The following is a 15231-nucleotide window of genomic DNA, read 5'->3' as shown; positions in this document are numbered from 1 at the left end:
TGTTCTATGCCGCTCGGATAGTGCTTTAGAAATGGGGGAAAAATGTTTTAAGTTATGTTTATGGAAGAGAGAATTCTTAAAGGACTCGTATGGTTTTTCTTAGCCTCTCAACGCTGCTGAAGTGTGTTGTTTATTTTTGCTGTGTGGATGCAATGGTAATAAAATTGCATCGCCACAATTGATATATTAAAAAGAGTGAAGTTAGACATCCTATTCTCCTTTTTCTTTTTTTTCTTTTTTTTTTTTTTTTGGTTTTGTTTTGTTTTCTTTTTTTAAAAGAAAAAAGAGAAATGAAAGTTATATATATGAAAAATTGGTATAAAGAAGTGGAGGAACACAGAATATTGTCTATCATAGTTCTTGGTGTCAATGGATTATTTCCCATTAAAAAAAAAAAAAAGGGAAAATGGTGTCAATGGGTTTATCAGCAGACTCTCTTGCATTAAAAAATAAATTAAAAAAAAACCGTATTATTAACTTTTGAGTTGATATTTAAAAAAATAAAAATAAAAACTGCACTTAACATTTGTTGTAAAATTTTGAGCTAAATATGATTTGTCCTGGCAACTAAAATTGTATTATTTTGCTAGAAAAAAACTACTCCAATTTCTGAATGAGCTCCCTATAAATAAGGCCTCGACCAATTCATTTTAATTTAATTAAAAAAATTTTCCCTTAAAGCTGTAAAATAAAAATTTTTGATTTGCATATAAGGTAAACAAAAGCATATTGTAAAGCAAAAGAACAAAAAGAAGATATATTTATTTATTTATTTTGGAGAGCAATTTCCATAAAACTGAAAATATATCAAAGCCCACAATTTGTGGTTCACGGTTGGGTTCCGTTTAGAGGGTTGGTCCATTTAATTTCGATGCCCTCAACAAAACGATGTCGTAGTAGTCAACGTAGCGACGAGAAGGCCATGCAAGAGAGCAAAACGAAGCTTTTTCTTCGTGTAACTGCGATCGAGGCCGAGCGCGGCAACTGGGGATTTTGAAATGGTTAGTGGCGGCATTTTCTCTCTCTAAAACTAAAGAAGCCAAACCGGTCACGCATCCATTGCTTTTCCTTCCAACTCTTTTTCTCTCTTCATTCATAGTCTCAACGCCGTTTACGTTCTGATAAAAAAGCATTGTTAATAATGGGACAGACCGAGCAAGAAAACTGCGTGCCAACCACGTGCTCTTCTTCGAAGAAACGGGCTTCATCGGAGTCGGCGATTCAGCCACAGCAGCTTCCCAATCTCAAGAGACGAGTCGTGCTTGGAGAGCTCACTAACTCACTCAACATTTCATTGTTGGCTCAGAACTCCGATCGGTCTCTCAAGAAACCCAACAGCGACTTGAAGAATAAGGAGGAGGAGGAGGAGGAGGAGGGTGGAGAATTTCTTGATAAGACGGAGAAGATTTCTGTTAGCTCCGTTGACCCACCGAAACGTGTTTACTCGTCTTCTATTTACCAACATCTTCATGCTTTGGAGGTACACTGTATATTCGGAAAATTATAAAAAAAAAAAAAAAAATGGGTGTTTCATTTCTGGGTTTTTCTGGGTCTTTCATTTCTTTTTGCTATTAGATTTTTTTTTTTTCAATTTATGTTTTGACTCTGCAATGCTTCTTGGTTATCTTTTGGTTTTGGTGGATCTTGATTTTCTTTTGAGTTCCTGAAATGGGTTTTTTCTTTTTTTCTTCTGTGATTAGATTTGATAGCGAAATTTCGTTGCTTCTTCTAAAATCGGTGACTGGGTTAAGTTTTGATCCTCCAGTTTGATGTTAAGGTTTGTGGAGTCTGGTCTTTTCTGGTTTTAGAATGGACGTTTTGGATCACCTATTGGGTTGGATGCTTCATGTTGAATTTCTTTTATGGTCTTGGCTTCTAAGTCAGCACCAAAGCATGAACGCTTTTCTCAACCTTTTGAGCAGTGGGTTCATGTGTTCAACTTCGATTGTTGTTACTAGCACAATTTTAGGGGCTATGTTTTGTGCATTTGATTTTAGGAAATGGCAGTTTGATTTTTTCTGGCTTAATTTAAGATTTATGAAGTTAATTCTGCAATAGGCTTTTCTAGGTTTATGATTACATGGTAATTGTTTTATAGTTACCCTTGTTTTATTTTGATAATGGGCTTAGAAAATAAGGGGAAAACAGAGAGCTTAGAAAGTAGTCTCTAGCTCTCAGTACAAAAAGGAAAATGCCGTGATTCAATTGTAGTTTCTTTATCCTACGCTCGTTAATTTGTCAAAGGCATTTTGTATTGAAATTATCCTGCAATATCTTGTTAATTTGTCGAACGCAGTTGCATTGAAATTAACTGATTAAAAACAGTTGGTAATTTAGATGGAGGTGAACAGAAGGCCAGTTCCTAACTACATGGAGAAGGTTCAAAATGATGTTTCTCCTAACATGCGAGCAATCCTAGTAGACTGGTTGGTGGAGGTTTCAGAGGAATATAAGCTTGTTTCGGACACCCTTTATCTCACTGTTTCATATGTTGACAGAGTCCTCTCTTCATTTGCTATTAGCAGGAGCAAGTTACAGCTTGTTGGTGTATCTTGCATGCTTATTGCCTCGTATGATTTGCTATTGCTTTTTTTATGTTTCTTCTCAAACTCGTGTGAGTTTCCTTCTTAAAAAGGTGATCCAAGCATGCTCTTTATTATGCAGAAAGTACGAAGAGATCTGTCCTCCACACGCTGAAGATTTTTGCTATGTTACAGACAACACCTTCACCAAGGATGAGGTATCTATGCCCTTCTGTTTTGTCATTATTTGTTGTTTTGATGTCTGCTTCCCATTTACTTCTTTTTTCGAACATAGTAGGAAAGGGAACTTGAATTTGCATAAACATTTTTTGGGTTTCAAACAATTTTACTTTCACTTCATAATACTAGTGACCAGTTTCAATACACTTCAGTTGCTTTGCTTTGTAAGTTGATTTGCCTTTTAACCTATTTAAGCTTCAACCTGCCATGGGTTTATATTGTAGGTGTTGGATATGGAGAGAAATATACTGAAATTTTTGAATTTTGAGATGAGTACTCCCACGTCAAAGAACTTTCTGAGGCAAGAATACTCTGCCAATTTGTTCCCTTTTTTATATTTTTTTAATACTAAAGTAAATAATATATTTGAAACAAAAAGAATGTCGAACACCAAACTCAAGGAAACATCTACAATAATACAAGAAAAAGATCCCTATTAAAAACCAAAAACCCTAAACAAGCCTGGCTTCAATGATTTTTATATATACCACATATGATTGGTTTTTACTAACTTTTATGTTTTACATTGCATGTCTTGAATTTGCAGAATCTTAAACGGAGCTGTTCAAGAGAATTCCAAAGTAGGCCAACCACTTTAAACCGTGTTGATATTTACTTTTATTTTATTTTTCTTATCCCATTGTTACTGATCTAGCGATATTTTGTGCTTTCCAGTCTTCTGATATGCGTTTTGAATTCTTGGGATGTTATCTTGCGGAGCTGAGTTTGTTAGATTACATCTGCGTGCGTTTCTTACCATCAGTGATTGCTGCATCAGCAATTTTTCTTTCCAGGTTCACTCTCCAACCGGAGGTGCATCCTTGGGTAAGAAAGTATTAAGTGCACTGGAAAGTGAAGTGACCCCAAAACTTTTGTGTCATTGGCTGTCTAGCGGTAACTTCTAAATTAACTATAACATGGAATATATTGGCTTAAAATGTATAAGGAATTGAGTGAAGAAAAGAATCAAACAAAGCGATTCAATATTTTCAGAAGGCAAAACTTTCGATACTTTAGAATATTAAATTAGTGATGGTTAAATCAGAATTGTAGCTCGAGGGAATATGAATGAGATTTTTACATTCTAAGATAATTTGGAGTGTCATGTTTATAGTTCTCCCAATACAATGATGGTGATTTCTTTTATTAAAAGGAAAAAAAATTGTAACAAACTTTGCAGACTCTTGCATTGCAATGCTGTTCGAGCTATAAACCGTCTGATTTGAAGGATTGTGTTCTTGCTATACATGACCTACAATTGAATAGAAAAGGAAGCTCATTCCGATCAGTAAGAGATAAATACAAGCAGCAAAAGGTATTTTAGCTGATATTTTGTATTATGTAATGATCTTATTGAATAGTTGTCTCTAGAGAAATTGCAATTCCTGTGATGGCTGGAGATTACAGGTAGATATGGATTTTCGTGCATTTATTCCAATTGAAGAGTTAGAATTTGATATTTCCGTTTTAGCTGACCAGAATGAATGATTTTTTTTTTTTCTGGACAGTTCAATTGTGTGGCAACACTGTCTCCACCCTTGGAAATTCCTGCAGTCTATTTTGAGCCCATCAACAAATAAGAATCGAGAAGATTCTGAAAGAGATGATTGGAAAGTATGAGCTAGCGGTGTTTGTAAAGGTCTTGTTTTTGTCTTTGGTTCCCAGCCAACCCATTTCATTCTTCAACACCCTTGTCATAATGCTACTGTTGCTTAATTGGAAGGAGATACCTTAATACAGCTAATCTGAACGACGCCGAGGATAACTTTTTGGTCATTTTACTGTATAATGCTGAGCATGAATATTTTACTGATTCATTGGTTCTTATTTTTGGTACCATCAATGTATGTAAATACGAGAATTGGAATAAAGAGTAATATTTTTTTAGACACATTCCAGTATTTTTGTAAAATCGGTTGAAAATATTGTTTAGGGTTGAGACTGCATTTGCACCCGGCTATTGATGTGGCATAGAAGTTATAGTACTTCCCAATTAAAAGAGATTAAGAAGTGTTGTCAGATTCTATCTTTTCCAAGAGAGACTTGTTTTCAAAAGATGTTTAATAATAAATATTTGTATGGTAGAAAATTTTAAGACGACGATCCTTACTTTGAACCTCAAATTATATTATCTAAGTGATTGACAAAATGACATATTATTATTTTGTTAGTTTCTATTGCGTTTTATTTATTATGGTCACTTATTTATATTTAATTTGCATTAATTTTTCAATAAATTAACTAATTGGTATATTATTTTGCCATGTCCTTTGCCTTGGCATTTGCCCAACTAAATAAACAAATTGGTACTTGTAGTAATGCTGCACGAAGAGATTTGGTTACATTAAACCAAAATTTATGAAAAATAACTATATTTTAATCCTCCCCGACAATGTTGTATTTTGAATTTTACCATTTTGCCTCATAAATTACAAAACCTCTTGTATTGCCCCCTCAAACTATTATTTTTACCAGTTTAGCTTAATCATGCAATTTAATCTAATAAATTTGGCCAAATTAATCTTGTATATCGTTTAAAAGTAAAATAAAAATAAAAAAACAAATTATAATCAGAATTATGTGTGTTAGATACGTTTAATTTTCTCAAATTTACTTGTCAGACTAAATGATTGGATTTAACTAAGAGGATAGTAATAGTTTAGAGGGCAAGATGAGGTATTTTATAAAATAAGAATGAAGTGCGAAAAGTAAATTAAAAAGGGTTAAATATAATTATCCTTTATTCCCTTTAAATTAATTTATTTTTTTAGGGTTAGTAGCTCTACTAGTCTCTAAATTATGCTAATAATTGCATTTTGATTTATAAACTTTAATAGTATATTTTGATCTTTAAAAACTATTTTTAATATGATTTTTAACTATTTTGACACATGTTATAAATTTAAAAAATAAAATTATAAAATTAGACAACTTTATTGATAAGAGCTATGCAAATTACGTCATTACATTGTCATATGCATCATATGCTTCAAAATTGTTAAAAATTAAATTATAAATAGTTCAATGATAGTGCAAAAAATTTAAATTTAAGAACCAAAATAAAAAATAAAATAAAAAAATCCAAAATCCAAAGTGCAATTACAAGCATAATTTAGGGACTGATAAAATATATAACCCTTACTTTTATGTCAACCATTTAAGTTTAATCTATCGATTAAAAAAGTCTAAATCTTGTTAGGATAGTAAAAAGAATATTCGTTAGGAAGTTTGGTTAGGTTCTTTGCTATTTTGCTAGGTTATCCCTTTATCTATAAACTGAAATATATGATGGGGTGTAAAAGTGAAAATTAAATTTTAAAAATGCATAAATTTCACGAATTTAAAATTTTATAATATAATTATCGAAAGAAATTTAAAAAATATATTACACTGCATATCTTTAAATTTTTTTTTAATTATAATCAAATATTTTTATGAAGTTATAAAAATATAAATACAAAAATATCCAGTTATAATAAAAAAATCTAAAAAATATATAGCATAATATATCCAAATTTCAATTAACTCAACATAAATATATATATATTACACTACATATTTTTAAAGTTTTTTTTAATTATAATAAAATACTTTTATAAAATTATAAAAATATAAATACGAGAATATTCAGTTATAATAAAAAAAATTTTAAAAAATATATAGTATAATGTATCCAAATTTCAATTAACTCAACATAAATATATATATTACACGGCATATTTTTAAAATTTTTCTTACTTACAAACAGATATTTTTATGAAATTATAAAAATATAAATACAAAAAATATTCAATTATAATAAAAAAAATTTCAAAAATATACAATATAATATACCCAAATTTCAATTAACTCAATATAAATATATATATAATTGCAAATTTCTTTCGATAATTATATTATATATTATATATATATATATATATATATATATATATATATTTTTTTTTTTTTCAAAATTTACATTATTATTATTAATATTTTTAGACAAATCCAATTTCCAAATTCCATGGCTTCGGGTTTGGGGAGCGAAGTTGCAGAAGTCAAGAGGCGAGTCTAGGAAGAAAGTAAAACGGTGATTATTTATCGGTGGTATTGGAAGCTAAGCAAAGCAAAGGGCATTTTCCAACTTCCTATCCCCACCGATCCGTATTTATCAGAATTCCAAGACAACCCTGGTTTCATTTTCCGACGGTGGCCGAAAATGGAAGTTGAGGTAGACGATAAGGAACTCAAGGCCGCCGGAGCCGAGCTCCTTTCCGACGGACGCCGTGGCATTCGTATCCATGGTTGGGAGATTGAGTCTCACAAGCGCTCCATTCTCAGCTCCTCCACTCTTGAGCTGTAAGTAATTTCTCGCTTTTTGTTTTTTTATTTTATTTATTTATTTAATTGACTATGTGAAATCCATTTTTATAGCTTTTTTAAGCATGAGAATTTTACATAGCTTTGATCTTTTACAGTTTAATTTCAGACCACAGTTTGTTGGAATTGGATAGGAATATTGGTCAAATTTTTAATAAATTAGGGTATTTGGGTTATCTATTTTTTCGTGAAGCATTGTTGATTATTCATTGCCATTTTGAAAGAATTTTCTGCTCATGAATCCAATACCCATTTTTTCATTTCGCTAGTACTTTAGGATATGCCTGAAGTTTAATCCCTCCTGATGAATTTTAGTTCAACGTAAATGGTTTCTTCAAAATGCTGTAATGGAGGCCTTAAATTTTGATTTTCTAATATAAGTTTTATTTAAAATTTTTATTTTTCTTGATGCTTTGAATGTGAATTCAGGTGGGAACAAAAACTTCAAACATCTCACCTGCCAGAGATGGTATTTGGGGACAGTTGTCTGGTTCTTAAGCACAAAAATAGTGGTACCAAAATTCATTTTAATGCTTTCGATGCCTTAATTGGATGGAAGCAGGAAGCACTGCCCCCTGTGGAAGTTCCAGCTGCTGCAAAATGGAAATTCAGAAGGTAAGCTATGTATCTTTATGTTTCCTCTTCTCTTGAGATTTGAATTCGATTATATATGGTGGGTGAATTTGAAGCACTGAACTGTAGCATGATTTGCTTGAGTTAGAAGCAATGCGTTTTTCCTAGCAATATAGTAATATGATCTCATCTAGTTTATGTATTGCACTTTTTCTGAACAGAAAGTTACTTGAGTGGATTCCATAATCAATTTGCATTATAGGTGTGAAGAAATTTACGTATTTGAATATGCTCTTGTGGAATGTAATGTAATTGTGTGGTCTGAATTTTTCAGTCAAATTGTTTACTAGTAAAGCATTGTTTACCTCTAAAGGGATTTTTTATTGATACTCCTTTTTATAAATTGCAGCAAACCCTCGCAGCAGGTGATACTAGATTATGATTATACATTCACAACGCCGTATTGTGGAAGTGAAGCAATTGAGATGGATACGAGCAAGGTACGTGCTCTTCTTTCTCTATTGGAAAAACTGTTTCCTTGTCCTAGGTAAAATTTAATTTCTAGAGTAAGATAATGCTATATTTGGTTTGATGGACTTGTTATACAGATTGGCTATCTCATGATTATTTGTTTATTAGTTTAATGAGTTTCCATTCCCATTATGTGGACTCTATTATTTTGGTCTCTTGCATCATGTATATAGTTGAAATGAAGTTTTGGCGAAAACAAAAATGGAATGATTATGAGAACTTCTTCTTGTCAGCATGAAATGGGGGATATTTCTGATGGGAACTACAATCTCCAATGGGAAGACTGCAATGAGAAAATCGACGTGGTTGCACTGGCATCAAAAGAACCTATTCTCTTTTATGATGAGGTGGGCACCTATTGTGGTAACTAGAAGCATCTAATTACGTGATTGCCTGTTTGGCTGTATGGATATGTCGTCTATCATATATACCTAATGTTAACTTCCGGCTTTTTATTTGCCTGCCTTAAAGAAGATTATTCTTGCAACTGACAGGTAGTCTTGTATGAAGATGAATTGGCTGATAATGGAGTTTCACTTCTTACTGTAAAAGTGGTAACTTTTCAACCTCTGACTATTTCTGAGTGGTTTACTGTATTCTGTTCCATGAAAATTTTTAATATGGTTGAGGAATAAGGACTAATTGTGTCACTCTTGGATTTTCTAGAGAGTCATGCCAAGTTGTTGGTTTCTTCTCCTGCGATTTTGGGTGAGTTGGTTTCGTAATCAATATTATATCAGTAATCTAGCCAGATTCCCAAGATAACATCTGATATACATGAATTAGCTTTCTTTCTCCTTTTCCTTAATTTCATTGATCTGTTTAGTCACTGATCAAGTTCTTACAGCTTAGAGTTGATGGAGTGCTTATGAGACTAAGGGATACTCGTGTAGAATGCAAATTTGGTGACAACACGAATCCTATAATTCTTCGCGAAAGCTGCTGGAGAGAAGAAAAGTTTCAGTCTTTATCAGCAGTAAGTTTGTGTTCTGTGCGTGAATGCATGCTATATCTCAGTCTTGTCAAAATAAGGATGAAACTGCTCCTTTTCAATTTGCAATCTGTCTCTACTTGGTTTTGCTGGAGTGTGTATGAGAAACTACTAACTACCAACACAAAGTAACAAAGCCAAGGATGCGGAAGGAAAAAAAAAAAAAAAAAAAAGAAAACTGATATTCTTATGTATGTTATTAGTGGATGGTGGGTAGCATTACCTGTTCATGTGGTGCTACACAAGGTAAAGATTTAGTACAGTCTAGGAATTTCGGAGGGATAGGAAACAAGCGGTGGATGTTTTTTGAAAAACTAGGATTGAAAATGAAGAAGACACCATCTAGTTTTATAGGTTAAAAATTGCTAGCATATTAAAATATTGGCATCTCACCATGTCACCTTGAAAATTCTTCCGTGGAAAAAATTATAAATCTTTTTCTTGTCTTCTGAACATTTCAATGAAAAATTAAAATAAGATTTAAGTGGAAAAACTGTTAATAGAAAATTTCAATTATTCTGGTTCTGTATTGGCAATTGATATTAAATTATGCAACTATTTTTGTCAGGATTTTGAAGCTTTAATTTGGATTGAACTTTTTAGTTAACTCAAAAAAATTTGAAAATGAATATATGTTCATTACTAATACAATATTCAACAAAATTTTTGTAACACAAGTGGAATTTATTCATGGAATGTCAAGTTTACTCAAAAGAGTAAGCTTGCTTCATAAGCACTGGCGTATAGTTATTTCATGCTATTTTTTTTATCCTCATTCATGATAGTTTTCGCTGGTCTAGGTTTGATAGGTGAGTCAACTAACTGAATTCTTGATAAATGTGCCTGTGTTTGATCTCTCTTTATAAACTTTTTTCCCATTAATTTTATTTAATGCTTTTATTTTTCCTTTTTCTGTTTTCTTTTGGTACTTATCTGAGTTAGTTAATAATATCAAAAGCACCAAAATTTGTTTCTTTTTCTGTTTCTTTGATTGGTTAACCAAATGGTGCAGAAAGGGTACCCTTCTGATTCTGCTGCCTATAATGATCCCAGCATTATCAGCCAGAGGCTTCCAATCATCCAGCATAAGACCCAAAAGCTTAAAGTCCCTGGTAATTTATGAGGCTGTAAAAACTGTCTTTCTAGAGGATTCTCTATTATGGTCCAAGAGGGTACGGGTTTTTTCAAAAGATTAAATTTTCTTGTTACTCTATCTATCATGTTTAATGAATGATCCTAAGTGGTTACTTTCTAAAGTAGAAGAACAGACATTCAATGATACAAATTTTAGCTTATGATGCCTTATTTTTATATTTGAATCATGGTTTCCCATTGTAACTCTTGGGCTAGGGGAGAGAGGGACCGTGGTGAATTTCTCCTATCATAGAAGATTTGTTCAACGATTTTCCCATTTACACGAATCATAGATCCTAAGAACTAGCTGGGAAATGAAAACACGCTCAGTTTGGGCTTAAAAAAAAAAAAAAAAAAAGAGCTTAGTTCAAAAAGATAGAGGACTGAAAGTTAAAGTGATGATAATTTGATAAACTTTTTGTGGTGATCTAACATAAATATTAGCTGCAACTTATCTTGTACTTTGCAGTAGTAAGCCAAACTGAAGATTCAGCAATATCAAGTTATTGAAAATTTTTAAGAGATCGATATGTAAAACTATGCACACTATGCTTTTGCAGACACATGAATTATGAGTTAGCATTATGAGTCATTTACATGGATCCTAAGAACTAGCTGGGACATGAAAACAAGCTCAGCTTCAGCTAAACGGCACACCCAAAAAAAAAAGAAAAAAAGAAAAAAGAAAAAAAAGAACACTTAGTTAATAAAGATAAGAGGACGGAAAGTTAAAGTGATGATAAGTTGATAACCTTTTTGTGGTGATCTAACTTTAATCTTAGCTGCAACTTATATTGTACTTTGCAGTACTAAGCCAAACTGAAGATTCGGTAATATTAAGATATTGAAAATTTTTAAGAGATTGATATGTAAAATTATGCACACTATGATTTTCCAGACGCATGAATAATGAGTCGGCATTTGTGTTTCAGCTAACAAATAAAAGGCGTTCATGATACATGGACAATGAATATCTCAATGTTTCTTCGAAAGCTTTTTTGTTATTTATGTGATTAAGTTATAGGGTTTGCTCTTTGCCTGAATGTATCTTTTGTTGTTTGTGTTTATCGCAACATGTGAAGTTTATTTTATTACAGATGGCAGTTCCACCCTTTTATTTGGGAGGATAACAAAAGTTAGGATTAAAAAAAAAAAAAGAAAAGAAAAAGAAATTAGGTACAATATAGAGGCACTGATTAGGGTGATTAGAGTACATATACTTTCTTGTGGGCATGAAATTTGCTTATTGTCATCCTTGTCAATTTATGGTGGATCTTATGGATCTACAAATTCAGTATGATAAAAAATACAACCCAGGTGCAAACCTGAGCTTGTGTTCAACCTAAAATTTAAATGTTCAGGTATACATCACATTAACATGTTCATGAATTTCAGAACATATAATGTCAAGTAATTTCACGGCTGGGGTAAAAATACTAATGGATATTTTTTTTCTCTTCAGAGAGTTTTTTTTTTTAATTTTCTGGTGGAGTGGGGTGGGAGGTGGGTGTTGATACAAAATCTGTAAGTTTCCAGATGTGGTAATTTGCTAATACTTTTCTCAAGTCCTTCTGGGCTTTTGCTTAAATCATAGAGAATAAGTTTAATTCTTAAATTTAAGAACAAACATTGCTACTGTCAATAAAAAGAAATGAAGAAGAGAATAAAAAGAAACGAAGGAGAAGAGAAGGAAACCTACAATATTGCTTTATCCATAGATGAATGGTGAAAGAAAACTGTAAGTTGTTAATTAGCGTGCGATAAAAAACCAGACAAACTCAGTTCCATGGAAACATATAATGCTGGAAATTATTGCTTGCCTCATTAGATTTTTTTGGTAGCATTACATGCATAAACAGATAGAAAAAACCTAGGTCCCTTTTTTTCTTTTTTTTCCCTTTTCTGGTTTCTCTAGGAAGAACCACCATCCTGGTATTTAACACTTCACAACAGGCCTTCTACCTATGTTAGTTCTATACTTGATGGAACAAGTTACCTCTTCCAATAGAAACGATGTAAAATGAAAATTCCAAGTGGGGTACAAGATGGATGGATCAGAGTCGGAGATTTAAGTCGAGCTCAAGCTTGAGAGGCTCTGGTTGTGGCTCTGGTACTTGTGGGTCCAAGTGAAAGCTGCCTGGCCACATCAAATCCATGGCATCCTCCAGTGTGAAGGGTGTCCAGACCATTCCAAACCCTGTACTGGCATCATTAAATCTTGCTACAATTGTAGTTCCTTCTCTGGTTGATTTGTGCACAAGTGAATGAGGCCGAGCATGTAACGACCTAAACATAGAAGTATTGATGGGCAAACTGCCCATCATTGATATCATCCTGTGTGACTGATATCTTCTGGCTGCACCTCTCTCTCTCTTGTGGGCGTTCTGGTGACCACCTAATGCCTGTGAACTGTAGAACTTCCTCATGCAGAAGTTGCAAGAAAATACCTTGCCAGAAGCAGGTCTTAATTGTGAGTCTGAGTCACCAGCTGTCGAGAGCATATTCCTACCTAGACTCAGGTTCAGCCACTCTCCTGGATTACCATCTTCATTTTCTATGAGATTTTCATTGCTGTTTTCTAATTTACTTTGCTGTGTATTAGGTGTTATCTCAGTTACTGCATCATCCTTAGAGGTCATTTTGCCCACCCCCTCCCCCTTCAAATTGCTAGTTCAGGTGAGGATCAAAGGAAGTTTAGGGGATAAAGGGGCTCTTTGGAATTGCAACAGCTAAATGTTGGAAGGGTTAGATCGAAGTTGAAGAGACAAAATTAATGGAGCAAGGTATTAGAATGTGAAGTGGTATTGGAATTTTTTATTTATTTTTTTTTCTAAAAAGTTTTTATCTCACCTCAGTGACCCCACCTAGTTATGCTTGGTGCTCTAGGAGACAAGCTTATGTCATCTTTTACTGTTTGCTCTTGTAAAGCTTGGGATTCCCCACTTTCATCTTTTTCCTCTTTTCTTTTCTCCTCAAAGGACACCAAATTTACACTGGTTTTTGCTCAGAGTAACTGAAGAAATACAAGGTTGACAATCCTACAAAATTTTCCATCAGTAGTCAAAATCATAATCTTACAAATTTATTTATTTATTTTTTGTGGTGCTTGCCACGATTGCTTCCGCCCACCAAGCGAATAGATCAGTTTGCATACTTTTGTAGCGGTACAACTATGGTGGTTCCTAGTGTGGGTAGTTCGTTAGCCATTTGATTAAACTAGGAGCTGTAGAATCATTTACTTGGGTAAAGAAGGCTTCAAGTGGTTCTGATAGCATAGCTGATTATCTTCGGTATGAATTGCACTTTGTGTGTGTTTTATCTCTAATAGTAATTAGTGAACCCTTTTTAGCAGAATCAAGACCACTCGCTTCTTTCCCTCTGTAGGAAACACTTGATTTTGCAAGCAAGGAGTTTAGAGTAATAAGATAAAAATCTTGCATGTCAAGTAGGTATAAGATGCATTAAAGATGGCACCCACCAGAGAAAAGGGGCAACTTCCTGAGTAGAGAAGTGAGTGAATCATAAGCTTTGGAGAGTGGTAAATGCAGCTAAATTATTGGCTAGTTAAGTGGTGGTAGGTTTAGTTTTGTCTTTTTCTTATTATTTTTTTTTCTCTCTATTTTAATTTTAATATATATATATATATATATATCCTTTTTTTATTGCCTTTGGACTTGATGTTGTGTGGATATTGGTGAGGGCCCAGAGCATTGCCAATAATTTGATAAAAAAAATTAGGAAAACAAGATTGGATTGTATCTTGCCGTTTTTAGTGTTTCATTTTGGACAAGTGGATCTAGGAAGGTGTCTTCATGTTGGGACTTTGTTTTTTTTTTTTTTTTTTTTTTTTTTTTTTGGCCCTTCTTACAAAAATATAGTGGGCGAGATATAATGCAGAACAAGTGCCTTAAGAGCCACTTGTACTTGCGTTCAGTGCTTTTGTTTGTATAGATCTAGAGAACCAGTAACTCTCAGCACCACGGAAACTCTCTCTTTTGATTTGTTGCTCTGTAATCATCCTGCCGGTAGAAAAAGAAGGTAGTTTCTTAAACATGTTTGGAGATGATACTAATAATAATAATAATAATAATAACAATAATGGAGTAGAGTTGAATTGGTGGAGTTATAGATAAAACCTTGAAAGAATTCTAGCTTATGGTTAGGTGCCTATTCTGCCGACAGTGATGCTGGAGAAATTCTCCTCCTGAGCCTCAGGGAGCAACAATAGTGAAGCTTTGTCTGATTGCACTTCGATCTGTTCACACCAACTGATGAATGAGTACTGTGTCCAACTTAGCTACCATTTAGGTTTCTAGCGCAAGTAGCAAAAGGGAGTGATGAATGTAGCAAATCCCTGAAAGGTGCATAGAAGATTGCCAACTTCGGTTTTAAATTTTTGCATTTTATTAGATTATATATAGTTCTGGATTTCCACTTTATGCTTTTTTAAACATTGCCTTTTAATGATGGAAGCAATGAAACCATTGATGCATCTTCGAGTAAAGTCTCTCAATGATTGTTTGATAGATGATAGTGTGGTTCAAGGAAATATAATTAGTCAGTGTATTTAATGTGATTTTAGTAGTAGCTAGATGCAAAAAGTAAAAAGTTTAAACCTATAACGCCCGTATGCTCAGATGGTAGTTTCCTACTATGGGATAGAATTAAATTCGGAAGTCAACATTAACAAACGAGGGTTGTTTCGAAATCTAAAAGCTTATTATCTAAGAACCCTTTTTTGTTGTTAAAAAACAGAACAAAAAATGAATAGGTTGAGTATTTTTTTTTTTTTTTTTTTTACTTATTTATTTATTAATTTATTTTTCATGAGCATATGATTATAAGTTTATGATTCGGGAAACAAGGTTCTTCGTTGAG

General features: G+C 33.0%; 3 protein-coding genes across 4 annotated transcripts; 2 read left to right on the top strand and 1 right to left on the bottom strand.

Moving 5' to 3' along the window:
• Positions 1-725: 725 nt before the first annotated feature.
• On the top strand, positions 726-4653 carry LOC107426994 (G2/mitotic-specific cyclin C13-1). Of its 2 annotated transcripts, none has more exons than XR_009640811.1 (8): positions 726-1480; positions 2338-2570; positions 2665-2740; positions 2987-3063; positions 3310-3343; positions 3438-3587; positions 3943-4169; positions 4271-4653. XR_009640811.1 is itself a non-coding variant. In XM_060820225.1 (8 exons), the coding sequence occupies exons 1-8, from the start codon at positions 1142-1144 to the stop codon at positions 4340-4342; spliced, it is 1116 nt and encodes a 371-aa protein (XP_060676208.1). In that variant the 5' UTR covers positions 730-1141; the 3' UTR covers positions 4343-4653. The 2 variants fall into 2 exon arrangements, 1 of the variants encoding a protein (XP_060676208.1); XM_060820225.1 differs by having other exon boundaries at positions 730-1480; positions 3943-4077.
• Positions 4654-6737: 2084 nt separating this feature from the next.
• LOC107426995 (TIP41-like protein) lies at positions 6738-10538 on the top strand. The gene is made up of 8 exons (XM_016037324.4): positions 6738-7103; positions 7554-7739; positions 8107-8197; positions 8462-8575; positions 8723-8782; positions 8895-8936; positions 9076-9204; positions 10232-10538. Exons 1-8 carry the CDS (start codon positions 6964-6966, stop codon positions 10340-10342), a joined length of 873 nt encoding a protein of 290 aa, XP_015892810.2. The 5' UTR covers positions 6738-6963; the 3' UTR covers positions 10343-10538.
• Positions 10539-12150: 1612 nt separating this feature from the next.
• On the bottom strand, positions 12151-14181 carry LOC107403981 (zinc finger protein 4). Its single transcript, XM_016010913.4, has one exon. The coding sequence runs from the start codon at positions 12990-12992 to the stop codon at positions 12408-12410; it is 585 nt and encodes a 194-aa protein (XP_015866399.3). The 5' UTR covers positions 12993-14181; the 3' UTR covers positions 12151-12407.
• Between the last annotated feature and the right edge of the window lie 1050 nt (positions 14182-15231).

This window comes from Ziziphus jujuba, chromosome 9, assembly GCF_031755915.1.
Source record: "Ziziphus jujuba cultivar Dongzao chromosome 9, ASM3175591v1".
Classification (NCBI taxonomy): Eukaryota; Viridiplantae; Streptophyta; class Magnoliopsida; order Rosales; family Rhamnaceae; genus Ziziphus; species Ziziphus jujuba.
This window is presented reverse-complemented; position numbering and strand designations above follow the sequence as displayed.